This window comes from Rhinolophus ferrumequinum, chromosome 4 (assembly GCF_004115265.2).
Source record: "Rhinolophus ferrumequinum isolate MPI-CBG mRhiFer1 chromosome 4, mRhiFer1_v1.p, whole genome shotgun sequence".
Classification (NCBI taxonomy): domain Eukaryota; kingdom Metazoa; phylum Chordata; class Mammalia; order Chiroptera; family Rhinolophidae; genus Rhinolophus; species Rhinolophus ferrumequinum.
Window position 1 is genome coordinate 55,703,666 of NC_046287.1, and position 21,365 is coordinate 55,725,030.

General features: G+C 37.8%; 1 protein-coding gene across 1 annotated transcript; it reads right to left on the reverse strand.

Annotated features, from left to right (window-relative positions):
• Positions 1-558: 558 nt before the first annotated feature.
• On the reverse strand, positions 559-21,351 carry PCID2 (PCI domain containing 2). The gene is given in 15 exon segments (XM_033104280.1): positions 559-1,028; positions 1,401-1,524; positions 2,430-2,555; positions 2,709-2,782; positions 3,763-3,809; positions 3,812-3,865; positions 5,052-5,193; positions 5,925-6,000; positions 9,616-9,719; positions 13,430-13,484; positions 14,511-14,552; positions 15,923-15,988; positions 17,089-17,162; positions 18,282-18,371; positions 21,221-21,351. Coding segments are annotated over 15 exon segments (1,200 nt in total). The 5' UTR covers positions 21,257-21,351; the 3' UTR covers positions 559-938.
• Positions 21,352-21,365: the final 14 nt, after the last annotated feature.

The window sequence follows — 21,365 nt, forward strand, 5'->3', positions numbered from 1 at the left end:
AAGTGCACGTAATTTCCAGTGGCCCAGTTTCCCGAGAAATAAAAGGGCACCTATAAGCTAACTGCTCTGCAGACCCGCAGGTGTGGTGGAGAGAAGCAGCTAACTCCAGAAGCATGTGCAAGGGTGACTGTGGTCTCCTGGGGCCTTCTTATTGTTGAAGAGCAGAGGATTATTTTAAGGATTAAAAATGTGAGTTGATTTGGACACTCTGAGTGAACTACAGGCAATTTAAATACAATTCAGATTTTTCAGTCTAACAGTTCTAAAATACACTAAGTATCTCTTTCATTTCTGATATTATACTTTAACGCCAGAATTAAACTTTTTTGTGTGTGTTGGGGCGCAATCTGCTGATGCGCTGGCCCATTTCTCTGAAGTCTGCCTTTGTTTGAAGTTTAATTACCTGAGATCCTGTTGGAACTAGGTCTTGGCCAAAATAAATGTGCTAATCTAATGCAGACTAGTGGTGAGGGCAGTGGGGGATCAAGAGCGAATTTTAATGTCTTAGCAAAATTTGGTATCCTAGAAGATATAATAAAGACTATGACATTTGTATAAATTCAGAATGCTTTTATAGAAGACTTATATAAAAACTTACAAAGATGCATTTATGAACAACACTTATGGAGAAGTAAACTATAGCTGCCTGAGAGACAGAGCCTCCTTCACAGACGTTTCACCAACACTCCAGAACCAAGAGAGGGGTCTGCAATATTTGAAAAGGGAATTCCAGGGCTCCGTGAGGTCAACATTAGTTATGAGTGATGACGGAGATTTCAAGGTGTCCGTGTGTGGTGGCAAGTTCAGTTTCAGCATCCCTGGGTAAAGAGCCTCAAAGAGATTCTGGTTGCAGAGAATAAAATCACGGCACAGGAATGATTTCATCAGCACAATAAAAAACTAGAGGAACACACTTCTTCTCAGGACTGTTTATACATTCAACACACTGTCGACAGCGGAGGGAATGGGTTTTGCTTGCTGACAACTAGCTTCTGATGCTGATGTGATATATAGCCTTTAATGTGACCCTGTGGGAGAGAAAGAGACGGTTGGCTTATGATTCTGAGTCACATCACAGATGTTGCGTGAGTTAATTACTTAGTTCCATGGCGTAAGTATTATTCCCCAATCACAGTGCAATTCAAGTCCTCGGGGGGACAATGAATAAATACATATATGGTGGAGAATATAGAAATATATGTTATACCCACCCACCTGCACCCCCAGAAAGCCCTGTGAATATTATAGTATTTGCTGGGATAAAATTAGTTTACGAGAAAACACCTTCACGAAAGCAAAGGGCCTGATAATAACTTTTAACACCACTACGTCAAAGCTTTACATTTTAGACCAAGTCCTACTGGGAAGAGCTGTCTACACTGAACAAGGAGCTCACACACCATGTATATCAGGTTGGCCAGAATACACTGGACTTCATCAATGTCCACGTCTTCCACCTGCATGAATTTCAAGGCAACTAGAAAAGCATCCAGAGACAACTGGTGTGTTTTGAGTAACAAGTACCTGAAAGAGGGAAACAGAGGTCCACGCTAGTTACCAACAGTATGTACATACTTTGAAGGTTAAGAAAAGATGCACTGAGTCAGTAGAAAACATATCTTCTAACAAACCATTGTTCAAAAGGATGAAAAAAATATCCCACCTATTTAGATACATTCTAAGAGTAATATATTTATATTAAATAGAATTTTGACTTTTTAATTCTAAAAAGCCACTAGTACAAATATAATTTTTTCTATTTACTGAGTTATTCATGAAATCTAAGAGGCACGTATTTTCATATTTTAATATCTCTGAAATAAGGATGTATCTTAAAATGGATAGTGTCTTATGGATTCAATGAAATACGTCCTTACTATATTTGATATACTACCCACTGCTATAAAGAGTCTGCCTTTGTTTGAAGATTAATTAACTTGATCCTGTTAGGACCAGGTCTTGGAGAAGAGTCAACTTCCAGTGTTACATGGAAGAAACAAAATTGTGGAATTCAACTTTCTGACAAATAAAAGTGGCAGGGGGAGGTTTTAGTTGATTATGAATAAAGGAAATGAACAATTAGTCCCACACACTCTGATAAAATGTGAAATATTTGATTCTTAGGGCTCATGTTTTAAAGTATCTCTTACAAAGTTCTCTTATCACACATAACCCCAGTTATTCCTCCCACAAGTGAGCCTTTGCTCACTCACCTGTGTGGTACCAAGGCCCATAAGGCCTTGGGCCGGCCTTGGAAGGTTTATTTTATTTCACACAATGAAAAGGAAAGGTGAAGGGACCTCGTCTACACAGACTGACAATCCCATCTCAGAAGGACACAGCACCTGTTACTGTAAGTTTTCATAACCTGACAACTCTACTGCATGAGTCATACTAAGAGATTTATTTATTAAAAACACTTTGCTTACACTTTCTTAAAAAGATTCCTGTAGGTGATGATCTTCAGCTTTTCAAGGATAAGAAAGATACCACAGCGAATAAAAAAGGTCTCGTGCTTTATCAGAGCTTCGTTCAACAGAAGGAGATTGCCTTCACTGAGTGATGGGGAAAGATGTACAAGCACAGTCACAAAACAAACTCCCAGGACGAGATTGCATCAAAAAGCAATTACCTTTCCCAGACGTCCGTGAAATTTATATTCATTTTATATTTTAAAAGATCCCAAATGGAAAAGGATAAGATACTACCTTACAGCTTTGGTTACTTCAGCAAACTGCATGAGATGATACTTCTTCAAAAGCTCAATGGTTGGCATATGACCCTAAGACAAAGAATTAATTTTCCAGAATAAGAGCCCTTTCATTTTAATAGAATTGTTTTTGATAAAATTCTTATCAAGGAATTAAGTTTTAAAAATTTGCAACCTTATGTTTCTTAGAATTTCTTCATAAGTAGCTGAACAAAAATTAAAAACATCATACTAAAGAAAAATCAAATGCTGGTCTAGAAATCAGAAAACCTGGGTATAATACAGTTTTGTCATTCAGTTACATATGACCTTTTTCTTGACCTTCTTGTGTCTCTTACCTTTAGATCATAGGAGGTGATTAGTAACTGAAGAAATACTAGTAGGAGATTTAGGAATACAGAAACATCATCTAGAAGAATCATCTAAAAAATTTAAATAGGTCATTTCTGTGAAGTAGGGTTAGAAGCTGAGAGGGGTAGGTACAATATCACTGCTTTTCCATTATAAGCTATCCTGAACTATTTAAGTTTTAACCAAATGTGTGTATTGTTTTAATAATTTTTTTAAAATTTTAAGTGGGAGGAAAGGAAGCTCTATCTAACACTTTGAGGATGTTTTTATCAATTAAAATGCTAGTTATTTGTCATTGCTTTTCAGGTATCAAAAATAACTTTTGGTGATATGATACTTGTAACCTACAGACAGGCTGGAATGACATTTTATTCTTCTTTATTGGATAACACATTTTTATTAATTTAGATTTTTAGGGGGGAATAGAAATAATATGTACTTATTTTATTTGTCCTACATACGTTCAACTTTTGAGTTAGATACTTTAAAAAGAAATGAAGCACAGACAAAGCATTTCCAGAAGGATCTGAAAGTGTCAATCATGAAGATACATGGTTCAGGCTACAAACAAGCTATTCTTCTTCCATTTGAGCTGTGCTCATATGCATCTAAGATTGTGATCGACTACATACCATCTGCTGTATTTTAAAAGTCTATCAACTTCTTCAAAACAAGATCTATAAGAACTGAGTAACAATCACTCACAAGAGCATTTTCACTGGCAGTAAATATATCAGAATCATCCTTTGTTCTTCTGGCTTACACGGTGACAGTGCTCAAAGGCAAAGGACAGGTACTCCTCGGCTACAGAGACACCAACAAGGTCAGACCAACAGCATTTTAACCAGGCTTTGCACGCTCCATGAAACACAAAGTTACTCAAGTTCCCAACCTGTTCCTTATTCTACCTTTTATCCTTACACAAAAGGCTCTAACGTTTTCAGAAACTACAAATATGTACCATTAATACTAAGAAGGATTTCTTGCTGTTAGGTATTCAAAATACTACTCAATGAATCTTCAGGGGATGAACAAGTCTATATCTTAATAGACTTCATAGAATATAATTTAAAAGCTTCTATTCTTATGCTTCATATTTTAAGGGAAAAAAGCAGCGCTGGGAAATAACCAAGAAGGAAAGCCCTTCTCAAAAGCCCTAGAGCTATGAAAGAAAATGAAAAGTTGGTCTGTATAAGTCTATAGAACAAAAAAAACCAGAGTAATTGTTATGAAAGAGCTGTTATTTTTGTCATCAGAGAATCCATGGCTACAACACATGGAAAGAAAAGTGACTGTATGTATCTTATATTGCCTGAAGTTATGTTGTTTTGTGTGCTGTTGAAGTGAGTTAAAAAGTCTGGTCTGAGTACAATAAAGAACCACCTCATGCCAGCTAATCAAAAAGTTTACAGAGAAAAACTGGCTTCATGTTCTTGAGAAAATTAACGACATAATTACATAATAATGTGATTACATGAAAGCGTCGCTCTGAAGTGGTAATGACGCCATCATCCATGGCCACAAACACCAAAGATGACACCAGTCCAAAGATACATTCCCGCTGCTCGTTTGGGCGTCCCCCATGGGATTTCTAAGCTGTAAGTCAGCAGCTGAGCTAAGTGCTGCCCTATCTCCATGTCCCATGTCAACACGATCAGCACAACAAAAGGAGAAAACAACTACTTATGTTCAATGCCAAGAATACCGGTGCCTTAACTACCTCACACAAAAAAGACGTCCACGATAACGGAGACTCCGACACATATTTCAGAGACCCAGGATGGATTAAGTAACTTCAAATAAAATTTTCTTTTTAATTAACCAAATTTAGTGTAAAAAAATAATCAAAGAAATATAACTTGGACTTCGTTTACACCTATATTCCACTTTAAGTAATAAAATGCAATAATTGTGTCCTCTGAAACTGTATCACAGAAGCTGTTCAGAAAGCAATATATTGAAAACACTGGGGACAAGATTAACAACATACCTTGCTTAAAGTCACTATCAAACATGGCCTTTCGTCCAACATAGTACCTGTATGTCACCCTCTGTGCAGTGCTGTAATCATCTTTCAGGTTTGAGCTGTCAATGGCTCTGATTAGGGGTTTACACAAATGGAGTTTGTTGATCTATAACAAATAACAATCCACTTATTATAGAAAACAAAAACAAAAAAGGAGGACAAACTGCTACTCTACTAAGCATATGCTCTCTTAAACAAGGAATTACAAAACACAATATATTATCAAAATTGATTATTTAATACTGAAAATGAAAACTCAAGCTGCACGGCATAGATTACATCCACTTTAGAAGGCCGTAAGAAGTGCTTCAGAGAAGAGTTAATTCCAGGGCAGATGTGCCCCACGAATGGAAAGCCCACCAAGAGGGGCCAGGTCCCAGCCGCTAGTGTGTAACAGAGCTGCTCTTCACCTGGTTGATTTCATGTGGCAAAGAATGACTTCTTTACCCATACGCACTCCCATCTGTTCCACAGTTAATTATTACAATAGCAGTAGAAGGCTCTGGAATGAAACCCCTCACTTAAAGCCCAGTTCCACCACACTGGGCACGCTGCTTGGTATGTGGGTGCCTTAGTTTCCCCTGGAGCCAACAGCACTTACCTCATAGTGTTGAGGTTTAAATAAGACGACACACAGAAGCATTTACAACAGTGCCTGGCACTTAGCAGGCGCTCAGCAAATGTTAGAGCTTAGGATTATAAATATGGTTGGGTAATGATCACTTCCCAAGCAATGCTAGGGAGGCTAGCTGATAATTAATAGAAATGGTACCTGGGAAGGTAAGGAGAAATAAAGTTTATAAAGATAAATTATAAAATATTCAAACAGAAGCATACCTTAAAGTAAATCTTGAATAACTGATTTACCAGAAACAGCATCCCCCACTTCTTAGAATCCTCTATACCTGCGCGACTATGGGAAAATAATTTTTTATAGTTACATAAGAAATAAAAATTTTATTTATAAATCACAAATAAACTGCCCACACAAATTAATATCTTGAGATAAAAATCTCACAGCTTAAGTAAGGCCTATTTATGAAATAAAATAACATTAATGAAACAAAAAAATATATTATGTAATGGGTAAAATTGAAAAATCCAAACCAGGAATTCTAAACCCCAGTTAATATTTGGGCAATATTCTCCCCCAGCTGCAGCAGCTGAAAACTGCTTTGTTAGCGATATTATGTAAAAACTGTTATAAAGTATTTTTGAAAAATGGATAAAGTATTTTCCCTTATCATTACAACAAAATGAACTACTAAAATAGACAACATGGATGAATCTCAAAAAGAGCAGGACACAGAACACATACTGGGTGGGTCCATTTATATGAAGTTACCAAACAGGTGGAACCAATCTACAGTGGGGAAAACTCAGAACCATGGTGAGGGACTGCCTGAGGTGGGGGATGAGGGAAATTTCTGGGGCGATGTTAATATCCTATATCTCAATAGGGGTTTGGGTTATACAGGTGTTACGTCCTTATCAAAACTCAGCAAATATACAGTTAAGATTTGTGTGGTTCACTGTATATTTTACCTCAAAATACAAAAGATAAACTGAAGTATTTAGGGGAAAGTTTACTCATGCGTACTGCATTATTTAGAGGAAATTGTACTGATGTATGCAATAACTTTGAAATGCATCAAAAAAATAAACTGATGGATAGAGGGAAAGCACATGAACAGATGATGAAGTATAGTAAAATATTAATGATAGAAGTAGTAGGTCTATAGGCATTCACTGTAAAATTCTTTAAACTGTTGAATGTTTGAAAATTTTTATGATACAAAGGTGAAAAACAATTCAGAATTGAGCGTGCCATGTGTTTGCATTCTGCGATGGTTCTTCTTGGCAGAGCTCGCAGAATCTCACAGACAGTGGTGCTAGAAAGAAAGAGGGCCAATGGCAGGTTGCCTGGAAACACTAAATCCTGCAGCATGAAGTCAAAGCGCAATGAAATAAAAGTGCCCAATATAGAAACAAGCAGGGTGTTCACAAGCCGGGGAAAAAGAAATTGCTCCTTAAGATCCAGATGTGCCCATACAGAAAGACTTAAAATCATGTAACACAATTCAGTATTAAAATATCAAAGTCTATTTTATGATAACTGCCAGCTCCTTAATATGATTCTTTTCACTAACTAGTAGTATGACCTCAAACGAGATATCTTTTCTCTCTTTAGGGTTCATTTTTCTCCCAGTAAAATGGAGATAAATAATACTGTTCTACCTACCTCTAAAAGGTATGATTAAAAAAAAAAAAGACATCCTTGTACTTTGTAACTTACATAAAATTCTCTTAGGGTACTGTCTTCGCCACTCTGGCACCAGGGACAATAACCTCTTCTGGAGACATGTGACAAAGCAAAGCCTAAGGGAAAGGATTGTCACTTGAGATTTGCTTTTGTCTCTGGGGTCTAGTCCTAGGAGTGGAAGTGCTGGGTCATATGGTCACTCTGTGTTTAACTATTTGAGGAGATGTCATGTTGCTTTGCAAAGTGACTGCACCATTTTACATTCCCACCAGCAATGTATGAGGGTTCTAAATTCTCCACATCATTGTCAACACTTGCCTCCTCTGTCTTTTTGATTCTAGCCATCCTGCTAGGTGTAAAGTGGCAGCTCATGGTGATTTTGATTTGCATTCCCTTAGTGACTAACAATGGTAAGCATCTTTTTATGGACTTATTAGCCATTTGTTTATCTTCTTTGCAGAAATGTCTATTCAAATCCTTTGCCCATTTTTTAATTGGATAATTTGTCTTTTTATGGTGGAGTTATAACAGGTTTTATATATTCTGGATACTGGACCTTTACCAGTTATATGCAAATATTTTTTTCCCATTCTATGGTTGTTTTTCACTCTTTGATAGTGTCCTTTGAAGCACAAAGTTTTTAATTTTGATGAAGTCAATTTATCTATTTTTTCTCCAGTTGCTTGTGCTTTTGGTGTCACAGCTTAAAAAAGAAACCACTGCCAAATCGAAGGTCATGATCATTGCTGTGCAGGACTACACAAAGACAATTCCAAGTCTCCATGTCATGAATATTTACTGAATGCTACCACAGAGTGAGAGACACTATGTGAAAGCAACATATGTACCCTCATGGACTTTGCAACTGAACAAACATCATCCAAATAACTACTTTTGATAAGTAAGTACAATGAATACAAAGCGCAGCCTGCTATGAAAGTTTACAAAAGGAGAACTATATCTACTCTGAGGCTTGGTGATGAGAAGTGTTAGAGAAGCTGAAAGCTATGAAATGAGTGGAGACAGCCAGATGAAGAGCTGGGGGGCCATGCCAGGCAAAGGAAACGGGGCCATGCCAGGCAAAGGAAACAGCATTTCGGGAAAGCTTCAGTGGGGAAGTATCCCGGTACCCTGCGGAATTAAGTCCACTTTTGGCGGGAATGTTTTAAGATGGAGTTGGTGGGGACAGTGGTGAGAAATGAGAAGCTCGAATACTTTCTGGGGACAAGAGATTTTGCTTGTTTATTTACATATGAAAAGCTTTACTTTTTCTTTCTTTGTTTTACAATTTCCTAAAATTCCCCAATGGCCATGATTTTATAATGGGTGAAGAGATGGAGTTTCAGGAGAAAAATGGAAACCCTAAAGTAAAATCAAATGGAAAGTGTAGAATTAAAAAAATAAATAGTGACTGATACTAATCAACTTGAAACCAGGTCAACATAAATTATCCAAAAATGAAAGAAAGGGGAAAAAAAAGATTAAGAAATAAACAGCCCATCGGTGCCCTGTGGAATAATAATATCCTGCAGTCTAACATACATGTAATTGGAGTAGCAGAAAGAGAAGAGAAAGAATGGGACCAAAAAGTAGTTGAATGTGAAAGATTACTTAAATAAATAAATAATCTAATAAAAAACATTAGCTTAGAGATCCAAGAAGCCCAAAGCATCCTAAGTATGAGAAATACAAAAACGTGTGGTTATATCAGGGTCAAATTACTGAACGCCAAAAATGAAGAGAAAAAATAGAGGAAAGAGACATTATATACCAGGAAATAATCATAAGAATGACAACTGATTTCTCATCAGAGACCGAAGACAGATGATGGAATGATATTGCTAAAAGAAAAAAATGGTCAATATAGTATTCTTCATCTAGCAAAAAGATTCTTTAAAAATTAAGACAAAGAGTTTCAGAAAAATGAAAGCTTAGAGATTTCATTGTCAGCAGACCTGTAGTAAAAGCAAAATGCTAAAGCAAGTTCTCAGAGTAAAGGGAAATGGTACCAGATGAAAACTTAGATCTACAGGAGGTATTAAAGAACTCCAGAAATGGTAAATAGGTGGGTAAATGTAAAAGACTATATTTTTCTCTTATTTCCTTAAAGAACAATGGACCATTTAAAGCAAAAAAAAAAAAAAAAAAAAGAGACTGTGGGTTTACAACATATGTAGAAGTAAAACAAAGGTCAACAACAAAAGACAGGAAGGGGCAATGTGCTGGGATAGGAGACTGGTAATATCTCAGTCTCCAAAACCTTACGTGTCACTGGCACAGACGCGGAAACAGCTCATCAACAATTCAGCTGCTTTTTCCAACATGTCCCCGACTTTACTTTTTCCTTTCTTTACCAACTGCTGATCTGCCTAATAGAATATAAAAACATTTACTTTTCATTTCTGCTAGAATCCTTAATTACAAAGAAAATCACAGTGCAGTTAGAAGCAAGAATGTCTACAACTAAGAGTCAAAGTCCCAAAAGGTTTTGGCGAAATCAACTAGTCTATACGACGATATATTTTTTAAAAAAAACTAAATTTTATTTTTGTAAGGAGGGCGCAGCTCACAGTGGCCCATGCGGGGATTGAACCAGCAACCTTGGTGTTATTAGCACCATGCTCTAACTAACTGAGTTAACTGGCCACCCCTATACTACGATATTTTTTAAAAGATGAGAAATCTATAGCTTATTCCAACTCTTCCACAAATCAAATCTCCTTCAAACAATGCAAGCTACTAAGTCAGTCCCCAAGTTTTTAAGCCTGCTTCACATGTGGCCCCGTATTGCTAAGCAGCCTTTTCTTTCCTCAATGACTTTCCTATCTCCTATGCACGGCTAGTCAAAACCCTTGAAACACACTTTCAATAGATAGCAAAGTTGTTACCAAGTTTGATTCTTCCCTTATTTTTAGGATAGTCTTGGTTAAAGAAAACCAGTTTTCTCCCACTCATATTCTCCCTATCACAGGTTCTCCAAGTACGGTCCATGAGCTCCTGAGAGCCTTTAAGATGTCTGCAGATGAGCCACATGGACAAACTATTCTCATGATCACACTAAGCCACTATGTCTTTTTATTGTATTGACATTTGGACTGATGGTGCAAAAACAATGGTAGGTGAAACCACTGGAGCCTTCCCAGAGGCACCAGCATAAACTAGTAGTCACCAGAGTCTTAACACCAAGTACCTACAATCCATCAATCAACCAACCAATAAAGCTAATTTCACTTTAAAATGTCCTTAATGATACAGTAAATAGTAACTTTATTAAATCTTGGTCCTCAAATACATAAATTTTTAATATTCTTTGACGAAATGGGAAATATGTACAAAGCACGTCTACTGCATACCGAAACGAAGTATGATGGTTGTTTTAAGGAAAAGTATTTGGGCAGCTGCTGGAGTTGCCAGCTGGACCATGGAACAAATGGCTGATCAACAAGCAAAACGATCCAGGCATGGGTAGACAGAGGACCATATGCTCGAAAGCGAATGAAAGAAGTCCGTCATTTCCAGGCAAACTACTGACAGTACTTATTGCCAATGACAATATTTGTGCTTTCAAGAAAAAATAAGAATTTTGGAAAACTTGTATTGATCACCGTGAACGTGGCAGCTTTCCACTACTTCCAAAGCTTTTCTGATGAGGTCACTGTAGATGAATAAATGGAGAGCTTTCCTGATTTGGGTTTCTTTACATAATGAAATATATTAACATTTGGAACATCTGCATACTCAGTGAATTAAAATTTTCCAAATGTTTAATGTATGTTACAATATCATGCAAGTGTAAGAGATCCATTCAAAGTGCATGACACCAGCTGATTCTGATGTAACAGTGGAAAAAGGTCACTGCTATGCTTCAGAGAACCACACTGTAACTACCGTGTTTCCCTGAAAATAAGACCTAGCCAGACCATCAGCTCTAATGTGTCTTTTGGAGCAAAAATGAATATAAGACCCAGTATTATATTATATTATGTTATATTGTATTATATTATCCTGGTATTATATTGTATTATATTAGACCCTGTATTGTACTGTATTGTATTGTATTAGACCCAGTCTTATATTAAAATAAGACCGGGTCTTACATTAATTTTTGCTCCAAAAGACGCATTAGAGCTGATGGTCCAGCTAGGTCTTATTTTCAAGAAACATGGTACCTTTTTGAGTTTGGGTATAGCTCAAAGAAGAGTATCCACAATTATCTGAAAAGGCTACTAAAATACAATTATTTGAAAAGACTACTAAAATACTCCTCCCTTTTCCATCTGCATTTGTGTGAGTCCAGACTGTCTTTATATATTCAACCACAACAACATATTGCCACAGAGCAGTTGCAGAAGCAGATATGAGAATCTGGGTGGCTTCTGTTAAGCCAGACATTAAAGAGTTTAAACTATAAAAGCATGCCACCTTCTTCTTAGCACATTTTGTTCATTCTGAAAGTATATTTTTTATTTAAAAGACAATTATGTTACCATGTAAAAGGTTTATCATTTTAAATGAATATTTAATTTTTCCCAATTAAAATTTCTAATATAGTAAATATAAATAGATAAAACACATACAAACAAAAGCTTCTGAGGGTCTTCAATAATTTTTATTTAAGTGATAATATTTTTCAGTTCCAAAATTTCCATTTGGTTCTTCTTTATATACAAAGGGTGCCAAAAAAAATGTATACACATTTTAAGAAAGGAAAAAACTGTATTAAAATTGTAATATAATGAATGATCCTAGTACTCCTTTGATTAACGCCATCTTTTGAGTGAACATCATACTACACATTGCTACCGTAATTCAATTCAACTTTGAAAAGTAATACATAGATAACATCTCTTAAAATGTATACATTTTTTTGGCACCCCCAGAATCTTCCACTTCTTTGCTGAGACTGTCTACCTTTTCATTTGTTTCAAGCAGGTTTGTAATTGCTCCTTTAGGCTTTTTATGATGGCTGGTGTAAAATCCTTATCAGGGAATTCCAACATTGTGTCATCTCAGTGTTGATGTTACTGAGTATCTCTCTTCATTCAAAACCTCAAAAGGCTAAGATTTTCCTCATTCTTGGTATGGTAAGTGATTCTCAATTATATCCTGGATATTTGGGCATTACTACCCTATGAGACTATGGAACTTATTTCTCTTGTTTCAGCAGGCCTCCGCTGATGCCATGCTAGTGGAGAAACAGAGGCTCTCTATCTCTTTGGCATTGGGTGGGGTAGGGGGTTTGGCGCCCCATGGGCCTTGCTGACAGGTGGGTGGGCACCTGTAGACTGTGTGTAGAATACGGCAGGGATTGCTGAAGGGCTCTGTCCTGATGGGCTGCTTTCCCCATTCCTGCTCTTCTTTGGGCTTCTTCATCTCTGCCTATTGGTGTTTCTGGGTTTCTGGGACCCAGGCTAGGACAGATAGGAGGCAGAAAGGAAATGCAGGAAACTCACTGCTAGCTTTTTTGCAAGTCCCTGTCCTGTTCTCTCCACCTCTCAGAGCCATGTTGGCTTTAAAATTCCCAGCAGGAGGAATGGGAAAAATGTGCCCACTCCATCTCGTCCAGAATGAGAAATCATCAATAATTTTTAAAACTGTAAAGGGCCCTTAGAACCAAAACCTTGAGAGATGCTGCTCCAAAACTGGCTTATACTGGCCCCTAAGGATCTTTACATCCTCATACCAGAGATATCCTTAGCTATTGTCTCAATTTACATTAAGGTAGAATTCCTTAAGATAGGGGACAGGCTACATCTGAACAGTAGAAGAGACTGCAGAACCGCTCATCTATTATTGCTCCACTCCCTTTAAAAAAATCACATGCTATTAATGGTTAATCATATACAGAAACAACTCCTTCTATAGTGACAGTATGAAAAATCGATATTTATTTAAATCTGTTCACATCAACCCAAAAAGAACAATTAGTTAAGATATCCCCTGTTCTGTGCTCTCTGTACCAGCTATATCCCAACCCCTACTCATTCCTCAAAACTTTTGGAAAGAATGACATGAAAATAAACAACAGACAGATACCAAGTCTGGGTTTGAAAACAATCATGATAAAAATTGAACTTACATTATTGGCAAATATTCGAAGATCAAGTGCTACTGCATACATAACAGGCAAAGCCCTACAGAGGCAAAAAAGCAAGTGTGTTTGAAGAGGGTATGAGGGCAGAGAGTCTTATTACCAGAGGCGGGAACGAGACCGTCCCCAAGGGCTATGACTTGGAATGGGAGTCAGTACCCCTGCAAAACTCCAATGGCTACTGGTACATTACCTTTCATCAGCAGAGGCTGCAGCCCCTGGGCTGTGACCCACACGGAGGCCAGACACTGAAGCTCCACACCCACTGCCCCAGACCCTCCTCAGAAGCCCAGAGCCTGACCATCCAGGTGTCCGCAGGCTGAGGCGGGATCTCCTCACACTGTTCTCAGGACATCCTCCTGCCCCACAACCCCCCACCGTTATCCAAACAGCTCCAATAAAACAAGGTGTGGTTTAGGAAGGTTCCTAACAGCAACCAGAGTATGCAATAACAAATGTTATAGAACAATTTTTTAGAAATCTAGTTGGCAGTATTGGTCTTCCTTTCATGGATAAGATAAGCCTTTACTTAAAAAGGGGGTGGTGGTGTTTTTTTGGTTGTTTTTTCCAGTAAAAGGTATTTGCAAGCCTCCAGTTATTTTAGTATAAACAAAATTTCAGTATTCACCTAGTTTGGTAATAAATAAAAAATCATATAATTAAGAATTAGTTTGGTGAGCAATTTAAAATAGCCCAATTATTATGTACCATATTACCCGAAATGAACTGTAGTTGATCTACCTCTTTTGTCCGAGTTTAAAACCAAAAGTAAGTTCAAAATTCACAATTAAAGGGCAAAAATAATATTCAGTAAATATTTGGGGGCATGAAAGAATTGAAATAAAAATATTTCCCATTTATATAAACACACTGCAAATAATCTGGCTGATCTGCCATTTAAGTTTACATTGACTATTAAAACTCCATTATCCATGTTTATATTATGTTAATACATGATTTTAAATTTCCACATAGAAAACATAATATATATTCATTTAGAATAAACTTTTTAAACGTTTCTGCTAAAAAAAAAATTTGCTAATTTCTAGCTGTTTTTGTTCATACTTACCAGTTTTCTTCTTTGTGGGCCTGAAATGCCCGCAGGAATGATGTATTATATTAAGGAAGATATGGCATATACAATTCAAATAATGCTACAAATGATAATAAAGAAATAGAAGAATTCTAAACTTAATATAGCTATAATATAATAATGAGTATAGCTCATTATTTAGAAAATTATGTGAACTCACAGCAGTAAGTTCTTGAGGAAAAAAGTGTAAAAGCCCATTTATAAATATCTGAGTATCGTAAGTAAGGTGTAAGTATACTAAATATATTTATTTCATATATACTTTCTCCAAAGTAAGAAAAAGACTTGTTATAAGATTTTTTACATGGGCAATCTCAAACATTTTATTTAGTTTCTCTGAATCCAGATGATCACAAGTTATAAGTAATGGGCTGAAGAATATGTAGTATAAAGTTTAATTCGTCAATTATAGATTCTTGAATTCAAAGGTTTGCAACCAACTCCCTTCTGCGTATATTTAAACAAAATGGTAAAAAAATAAGCAAATTCAAGTCTAGAGATACATATAAATACAAGGACACTCACTGACTAGGGCCTTAGCTAGGAGGTAACACTTAAATGATTTAAATCAGAAAATGGCTTACGGTCTTCAGTGACAGCAATTAAATGACAATGTGTGTTGAGTCCACTCTTGTCCATCTATGCTTGGATTTTGGAGTTCTGATATTCCACCAAGGGGACTTAATCAGTCCTTGCAACAATACTTAATGCCTTAAGGGCAACACATTATTATTCTTCACAAGAGAACTAAATAAAATCCTTAATCATAACCAATGTTCTTCCTTACGTAACTGGATGGCAGTCTTAAGATCCATGCTAAATTTAAGTACCCGAGTAAAATAGCTAAATGAGTTTCTCTTCCAAAAATTTTTAGTTCTTTTCTAATTAAAAGGATGAATAAAATTGGCCCAATGTTTCAAGATCTTAAACCCCAAATAATCCATCGTATTTATTATAAATTGAACAGTTTGGGGCGGTCGGATGGCTCAGTTGGTTAGAGCGTGAGCTCTTAACAACAGGGTTGCCTGTTTGATTCCCACATGGGCCAGTGAGCTGTGCCCTCCATAACTAGACTGAAGACAAGCTGCCGCTGAGCTGCTGGTGGGGTCGCTGGATGGCTCAGTTGGTTAGAGTGTGAGCTCTTAACAACAAGGTTGCCAGTTCGATTCCCACATGGGATGGTGGGCTGTGCCCCCCGCAACTAGATTGAAAACAGTGACTGGACCTGGAGCTGAGGTGCGTCCTCCACCACTAGATTGAAGGACAACGACTTGACTTGGGGCTGATGGGTCCTGGAAAAACACACTGTTCCCCAATATTCCCCAATTAAATTAAAAAATAATAAAATAAAAATACATTGAACAGTTAACACAAATGACAAAAGATATTGGACGATGACAGTCTGGCATTTGTATGCCTCTATGAAGTCATGGTTCCCCACTGCATAAGTGCACCTGAAAAAGAAATGTTGGAAACTGAGGACAGAGGCAGCAGAAAGTGCATTTAGAGGATGAAAACCTAGAAGTGAACTAGGTAGACCACACATCTTACTTCCATCACAAACACCTTAGTTCTCAGCTGATCCTAGAATGAAAGCTGGACCTCCTGCTTTGCAGGCTACAAAAGTTGAAGGAAGATAAGAAACACACAAATAACTATTTGAAGTAAAATGTGTTGGAATAAGATGAAATCCCACATTAAGTTTTGAGACTACTCTTTTAAGTCCCAGAAGGAGAAACCTAGCTGCCAGCAGGTTTTATTAGTAATACGCACTGATAATACAGTATGGCACTTTTATTATATCTATGGATGATGACCCTCTAACTAGATGCCCAGCTGGGTAGAGTCAGTATTAGCTCATTACCAAATCTGGAATCCCATGGCACACTGCACAGAGCTAGAAAATAACAGCTTCACGCTACAAAGAACACATTGGCATTCCAACTTTTCCAAAGATGTCACAGGGCTACCCCACCTTGCCCCCTGCATGCTAGCCTGCTCTGAAACACTAGAGGTATTGCAGGCAAGAAAGCAATCAACCACACACTTTAAGGATATAAAGCTTTGCTTGAATTGATGGTTTAGAGATAAATATAGTAGAAATGAAATAGAAATAAAAAGCGGTATTTCATTTGCTTTGCTCAGCTCTAGTTTCTGTCCCAATCAGGCAATGAGGTGGGCATGTTTCCTTGAAAAATCCAAGTCAATGGTGGGCTCTACATCCTGCTAAATGAAAGGCCACCGTACAGCCAATATGATGGTTATCAAGAGATTTTTTTTTTATGGTATCACACAATAGACATATGAAGACACGATCACAATACAATTTTAACTTTTAAAAACAAGTGTGATCCTTGAAATGAAAAACATGTTTATTAACATTTTAAAGTTTTTTAAATATCACATTTTTCACAGGCTTTACCAAAGTAAAATTATAAACACACTTTTCTACTTTTTCAAAGTAAATCATTCACTGCTTCAAGCATTAGATGATGTTAAATAAAATCCTTAGTCGATTCAGCAATTTCAAAATTTGCTTGTTTTACTTCCTCACCTTAAATGAGCTGCAAACATTTCATCATAAGGGGGTTCCAAAACTTGTTGACACTTCTCTTCTGGAGAAGCCAACTAAATTAAATATGAAGGAAAATGGCAAAAATAAAATTAACAATCATGGAAAGAATGCAATGTGTAGAAAGATATTTAAACAAACCTGTGTTTCAAAAGAAGTTACACTTTACAGTTAACAGTAACACTTTACACTTTAGCACTTCTAAACAAAAGGTTCATTACTTCAGCAAATATTCATCAAGCATGAACTAGGTATAGGGCACTAGATGAATACAATGTTTTATCTACCACAGGCTAGGAAATAGTGTAAGGCACTTTCATACATATCTTAAAGTTTAACAGCCAGTTAGTTAAGAAATATTTAGTAAGTAGCTACTATGTGCTTAATAAATAAGGCATATAATACCTTACATAAATAAGGTCTAATGAATTAAAGATGCCATGTTAGGAATCACTCCTCAGGTGCCTGGTGATAGAACCACCCTCTCTGTGCCCTGGGCTAGACTAGCTGACATTTATTTCTAACTCTGCCTTTCTTCTCAATGGCCAAATTTTAGATAATATGAGCATCCCAATGGGTTATATTTAGCACACTGAATTAAAAGAAAAAAAAGGGAATCAATGAGTCCACTCTGATACTGATATAATACACATATAAATGTGGGAGGGGAAAAATATCAAATTCAGAAAAATCATCATTCTACAGTCTCTAATGAAATAATTGATTCAGACAATGGCCACCAGTGAGTGGAACCATCAGATGGAAGGTTCACAGGGAATTTTATACTGAAGAACTCAGTCTTAAGAGTACAAATGGGCAAACAGATGTGCATGCCCCTGATGTAATCAATACGAAACACATAGCACCAACTATGGAGTGTCTGGCCAGCAAGCTGAACCTGAGTCTCATCAAGTCTCTGGAACTAATTTCTATTTGGAGCAATGGTTTTCAATATGTTCTGTATATTAGAACAACCTAGGAGACTTTAAATTTAAAAATAAATAAACACATAAATACATAAATGCCTGCTTCTACTCCCGAAACTGGTTTACACAGTTTGAGGTATAGCCTATACACTGCCAAATATAATCAGCAATGTAGAAGCTCAAACTCTAAACTTCTCTTAGGAAGCCAGATAGCCTGTAGCCCTTTGTGTGTGTACTCTTTTTACATACCTGAAGCCGTGGGTTGGCAACATGAGGATGCTTGAAAGATACCAGCTCCGCACAGGATGCCCCATCTCTGGTGTCGATTGCTTCATAGACCTGCAGCATTGGAGAAAAGAAAAGCTAAGTAGAAAATAAAACACTCTATTCTAATAGAACCTAAACAACACATTGTATAACACCAAAATTCATTTTCCCTACTTTGAAAGGGTCAGCATAATCAAAATATTATAGTCAATATTGTCTTTAGCCAGCAAACAATAACTATATTTCAAAATGAGATCGTCTGGAGGCAAATAAACAGGTGACTTACTGTGAAAAACAATGAGAGGGCAGAATAAGCCAGTTTATTATCTGGTTATTAATGAAGGTGATTTATTCTAGTTTTACTGGGTCACACAAGCAAACATTTGAAAATTCACTTACACAGCTTAAGGGAAAAGAAAGCGCTTATAAACCACATATTTCCAAAATTCAAAAGGCGGTTCTATTCAATCTAAATATAAAAGAAAAATTGGATGGCAATGGCTAAATAAATGGTGTCACAGTACGCTGTGAAAAAGAATCAAATAAATCTACATGTAATAACATAGGAATGTGTCCGCAATATGCTTTAAAAAAAGAAAGAAAACAGAAAAAAGAAAAAAAAGAGTCACAGGAGGGGCCAGCACGGTGACTCAAGCGGTTGGAGCTCCGTGCTCCTAATGCTGAAGGCTGCCAGTTTGATTCCCACATGGGCCAGTGGGCTCTCAACCACAAGGTTGCTGGTTCGACTCCCGCAAGGGATGGTGGGCTGCGCCCCCTGCAACTAGCAACGGCAAATGGACCTGGAGCTAAGCTGCGCCCTCCAAAACTAAGATTGAAAGGACAACAACTTGACTTGGAAAAAGTCCTGGAAGTACACACTGTTCCCCAATAAAGTTCTATTAAAAAAAAAAGAGTCACAGGAAAACTGCGTAACTTGATCTGGGAGAAAAAGACAAAGTATGTATGACACGCAAGCACAGAAAGAAGTGCAGGACCCCACGCCACACCAGCTGACCCCTTGGGGTGAGGGCTGAGAAGGCTTTTATCTTATATATTTCTATACTGGAAGACTGTATTATAGAAGACATTTGTATTAGAAAACCAAATGTTATTTTTAAATTATGTGTATCAAAGATGACATAAAAATTCCAACAATGTGAGGAGAAAGCCAAGCATAAAGTTTCATATATAGTGTAATTTATCTACAATAAAATTACATATATAAACTTTATATCCACGCAAGACTCTGACCAGGGACATCGTAAAGAAAATATCCAAATGGTACACAAACGAGAAGGTGCTCACATCTTACCCACAAGTGAAATGCAACATGATATCTCTACACATCTACCAGAAGAGTTAAAATTAAAAAGGTTGACCATACTAAGCACTCCAAGAATATAAAGTGACTGAAACTCTCATGCATTGCTAGGGAAGGGGTGAAGTGGCAGCCACTCTGAGACACTGGTGTACCTACTAGTGAGAGCATACACCTACTCCCCGATCCAGTAATCCTATGCCCAGGCACCTGCAGCCAGAAGAGATGGGGCATAAATCACCAGGACACCAAAAGGAACCAATTCCTCATCTGTTGTACCACTCAGGGAATCAGCTGGGAAAGTCTACACTACCCTATCTAATGAAGATTTTGCCACTTGACTATTCAACAAAACTATGTAAGCACTTACATTTTGAGCCAGCAATCCAGCTTTTAAGGATTCACTTTACAATATGGAATAAATTTGTGCAGGGTTACTTGTTGATGTATTCTGAGTAATCATAAAATATTGGTCCCATCAGTGCCCCTGCCTCAAGGAAGCTGATAAAGGATGCCAAAGTTCTCATCACTGGTGTGTGTGTGTGTGTGTGTGTGTGTGTGTGGCGGGGGGGGGGGGCAGAGATGGTGACCAACTATCTTAAAGAACTGGTTCTTAGTAACTATTCAACAAGCACTATCATTCTTCTTCTCATCATCACCCCAAATGGTTTCATCAAATAAGATAGACAATTGAAGGAGATTCTCATTGTGCTCCTCTGAGAATGCAGAGAACAAGACCAAGAGGTAGTTTGGTGAAATGGGAATATGAAAGAGTCAGACAGACCAGCACGAATACTATCTTTACTCCTCGCTAGAATGAGTAGGTCTGAACACTGGCAAATCACTCAGCTTTACCACCCAGCCTAGGGGCGAGCTTCACACCCTTCTATATGCCTCCACTTATCTAGTCGACAAATTACATTCAGCGTCCACATGAGTACGACACCATTCAAGCACCCTGAATGAAAAAAGGGAAAAAAAGAAATGGAACTAGGAGTGGGCAAGAAAACTGTAAAAGGTTAACAAAAACATAAAATTCTAGAGAGATTCTATAGTCATATTGGTTCTCCAATGTCTATGTCCTTGCTCAACTTAATGTTAACTCTGCAAAGATAAGGCCACAGTAGACCTATCCTAAGAGCTTTTATTTAAGGCTAGGTCTACTGTGGTAGCTATGAGTAGAGGCTAGCAGCCAGCATTACTTGCTATCTCCAACTCCTACTTCCACCAGTGTCTGTGCGAAACAAAACTCCAAGTCAGGCCCTTAGGTCAGGCTTTTGATGACTACACAAGGGCTGAACCCCTTACTTCTTCGAGTGGTTAACGGTCCCTTCAGCATCTGCTAGGACTAAGCTCCCCCCCACCACACACACATATATTCACGTCCCTAAACTGAGGGCAGCGACCACCGGCGTACTCCCGGGGTCCCTAAGAAACACAGTGGTGTGCCTGCCTCAGTCGTCCCGTCTGGCTAACAAGGACTCAGGCTACCTCGACCCCGGCCACGCACGCGCCGGCCGCCCAACTGGACCCCAAAGTCCAGCAGGCCAAGGGAAGGAGAAGACTCCGCAGACCGAGCGCGATTGGACCCAACGAACGTTACCTGCTGCAGATACTGGTTTATAGTGATGTGCGCCATGACGGTACCCACCCCCAGGACCGGGCGGAGCTTGAGCTCCGGGCCGGCCCGTCACTTCCGGTCCGTGGTCCGTTCTCGGCCCCGCGCCTCCAACCCCACTTTCCCCGAA